At 34.7% G+C, this 2,337-nt stretch overlaps 1 protein-coding gene and 1 non-coding gene across 2 annotated transcripts; both read right to left on the reverse strand.

The window, feature by feature from the left end:
• Window positions 1-665: 665 nt before the first annotated feature.
• LOC112020615 (probable serine/threonine-protein phosphatase 2A regulatory subunit B'' subunit TON2) lies at window positions 666-1,926 on the reverse strand. Its single transcript, XM_065769238.1, has 2 exons — window positions 1,706-1,926; window positions 666-1,160 (listed from the first exon to the last, which is right to left on the reverse strand). The coding sequence occupies exons 1-2, from the start codon at window positions 1,843-1,845 to the stop codon at window positions 923-925; spliced, it is 378 nt and encodes a 125-aa protein (XP_065625310.1). The 5' UTR covers window positions 1,846-1,926; the 3' UTR covers window positions 666-922.
• LOC112020632 (small nucleolar RNA snoR104) lies at window positions 1,266-1,384 on the reverse strand. The gene has a single exon (XR_002883798.1). It is a non-coding gene; the product is annotated as a small nucleolar RNA snoR104 (small nucleolar RNA).
• Window positions 1,927-2,337: the final 411 nt, after the last annotated feature.

The raw sequence follows: 2,337 nt of genomic DNA on the forward strand, positions 1-2,337 counted from the left end.
TATATATTTATCTATTTATTTTAATTATAAAAAAAATATTTTAGGTACTTTATTTGGTCAATAAAATGTATTAAAAAAAACCACATTATATCTTAAAATGCAAAATGCTGCACAATAACAATGCACACAACTTTATAGGATAAGACTATACAGTGCAAATAGCACTATGCAATCTTGTCCACAAGCCCCAACACATCACAAGGCCTAAGCTAAGCTGACCCCCACACAACCCCACACTAATTAATAAGTTATCACATTTTTTTTTATATAATGCAAACTCTTCCTTTATCAATTATTATAAATTATCACACCAATTAATTATTTGATGTATATTATATCAACTCATTTGTATTATAATGATACTAATTTATTGAACCATAGAATAAATTAATTTTTATTTGTACAAATTTAGACTTTAAAATTTAAAAAAAAAAAAAATCCATTTAAGGCCCTCAAAATTATTGAGCCGGCCCTGCCATTACTCCTTGGCAGTTCCAATGTTTCTTGCATGGGAAAAAGGGTGAACTGCCTTGTGTTTCAGTTAAACATGGATGTAGTTAATTACTCAACGATCACGTTTTGTTGAACTCAATCAGAAACTATCACCAATGCAATTTGATGTAAAAATTGTGCCACAAATGGTAAAAGGGAAGTTTACAGGTCCATGCAAAAAGAAAGAGAAGGAATTCCCATTTTTTCAGCGTTTCCTTTGGAGTCCAATGATTCCAATCAATGGCTAAAAAAATACATTATTCTTATACACATGTAACATCAACATACGCAGCAAATTCTGCAGTCTACATACAAAAAGAAAAGCAGTAACACATCAAAGTCGTCACTCATCACATTAGAAAAACTCAACTTGGTTTCAGACACCAGTTTTGGGTTAGTACAGGGGCAGTTTGCACATAGTAGATGTATGTCATTCTTCTTCTGGCTCTTCCTCTTCTTGGAGAAGATTCTCTCTATTGTCATGGGCCCAAAAACCACGCACATCTATAAGCATGCTGGCAACAGTCCCACCCTGTTTGCAAGAAAGTAGATCTGACAATGTAATCCTTAGCTCATCAGCTGGCTTGACCATATCCCAGATTTCATCCCTTACATCCTCAATACACAATTCATAGTTCCCACCCTCAATCCATTTATGGTGCACATCCCTGTTCAAATTTATATTAAGGATGTTAAATGGTAATCAAATGCCATACAACCAAGTGTCATAACTATTTCAATCGGTATAATATTCTGGGGCCTTATATCAGGATTCATGTCTCTGGCAATTTGAGACTTGCAGAACTCGCTCAAGTACTACAAGCAGGAAACTACAGAGGTTTTTCTGTTGGAAGTTTGTATCAGGAAACATCTCAGCTTTTAGATGCTCCCCTTCTTTTCTTCCTTTGAACTAAACTTTGCTCAATCACTCAATATTGAGGCAAAAGGATACATACAAGAGATCCTCAGCGACCAAGAAAAGCACAAGATAAATCAGAGAACAAGATTTTTATTTTAAAAGATCATCAAAAAAATTTGTTTTAATGTGTATATATATTGGTAATTACCGTAAACCCAGTGGGTCTTGAACTCATGATTTCTCCTTTCACCTCGCTCTTACAAGGAGAGGAGGTGTCAAGTGAGTTGAGCTCATTGACAAATGATGGAAAAAGATTCTAACCCTTGAATAAAGTTAAAGCAGTGAGATGTTTACCTGAAGAGAGAGTGAATATCAGCTGTTGTAAGATAACCCCTTCCTTGAAGATCAAGACACCGAAACAAATAAGTCAACCCTTCAGGAGTGTCTTTGTTTTCTAGGGCCAGTACAAAGTCCAGAAAGCTTTCAAAATCCATCTCCCTAGAATTTCCTCCGCTAGTTTTGCCACGGCGGACATGCTCATCAAATACTATTCAAAGCACATCAATTGCAAAGATAAGTAAGAGGAAATAAAACAAAATGCACAACAACATAAGTATATATCATCAACGCTATATAACAAGGAAGGTAAAGTACAACAAAAAAGGTTTGACAAGCTTCAACTTTAATTTTCTAAAAAAGTGAATCCATCCTTAATCCACAGAAATATACAATTCCAAGTCAAAATTATTGTGGTTTTAAAAACCTAGATGAGCCTACCAATACTTCGCAATAGACTCGTTTGGAAACCAAAGAAAAATCAAATGACTTTCAATTTCATCGTACATCTAGATGGTATTTGATCATATGGGCAGTTCATCTTCTGGCAAAAAATAACCAGAGATGAGGTGTATGGGGAATAAAATGGCTTTTATGGATATGGCAAGAGTCAAGACAAATGTAAACCTACAAGGGATCTTTGGATATGT

The sequence above is a fragment of the Quercus suber genome, unplaced genomic scaffold (assembly GCF_002906115.3).
Source record: "Quercus suber isolate HL8 unplaced genomic scaffold, Cork oak 2.0 scaffold_1089, whole genome shotgun sequence".
NCBI lineage: Eukaryota > Viridiplantae > Streptophyta > Magnoliopsida > Fagales > Fagaceae > Quercus > Quercus suber.

Excerpts from the sequence above, each read along its gene's own strand:
- LOC112020615 (XM_065769238.1), bottom strand. The coding sequence starts at position 1,845 with ATGGATTTTGAAAGCTTTCTGGACTTTGTACTGGCCCTAGAAAACAAA. Across the intron at positions 1,161-1,705 it reads GATATTCACTCTCTCTTCAG|GGATGTGCACCATAAATGGA; the intron begins GTAAACATCTCA and ends AAATTTGAACAG.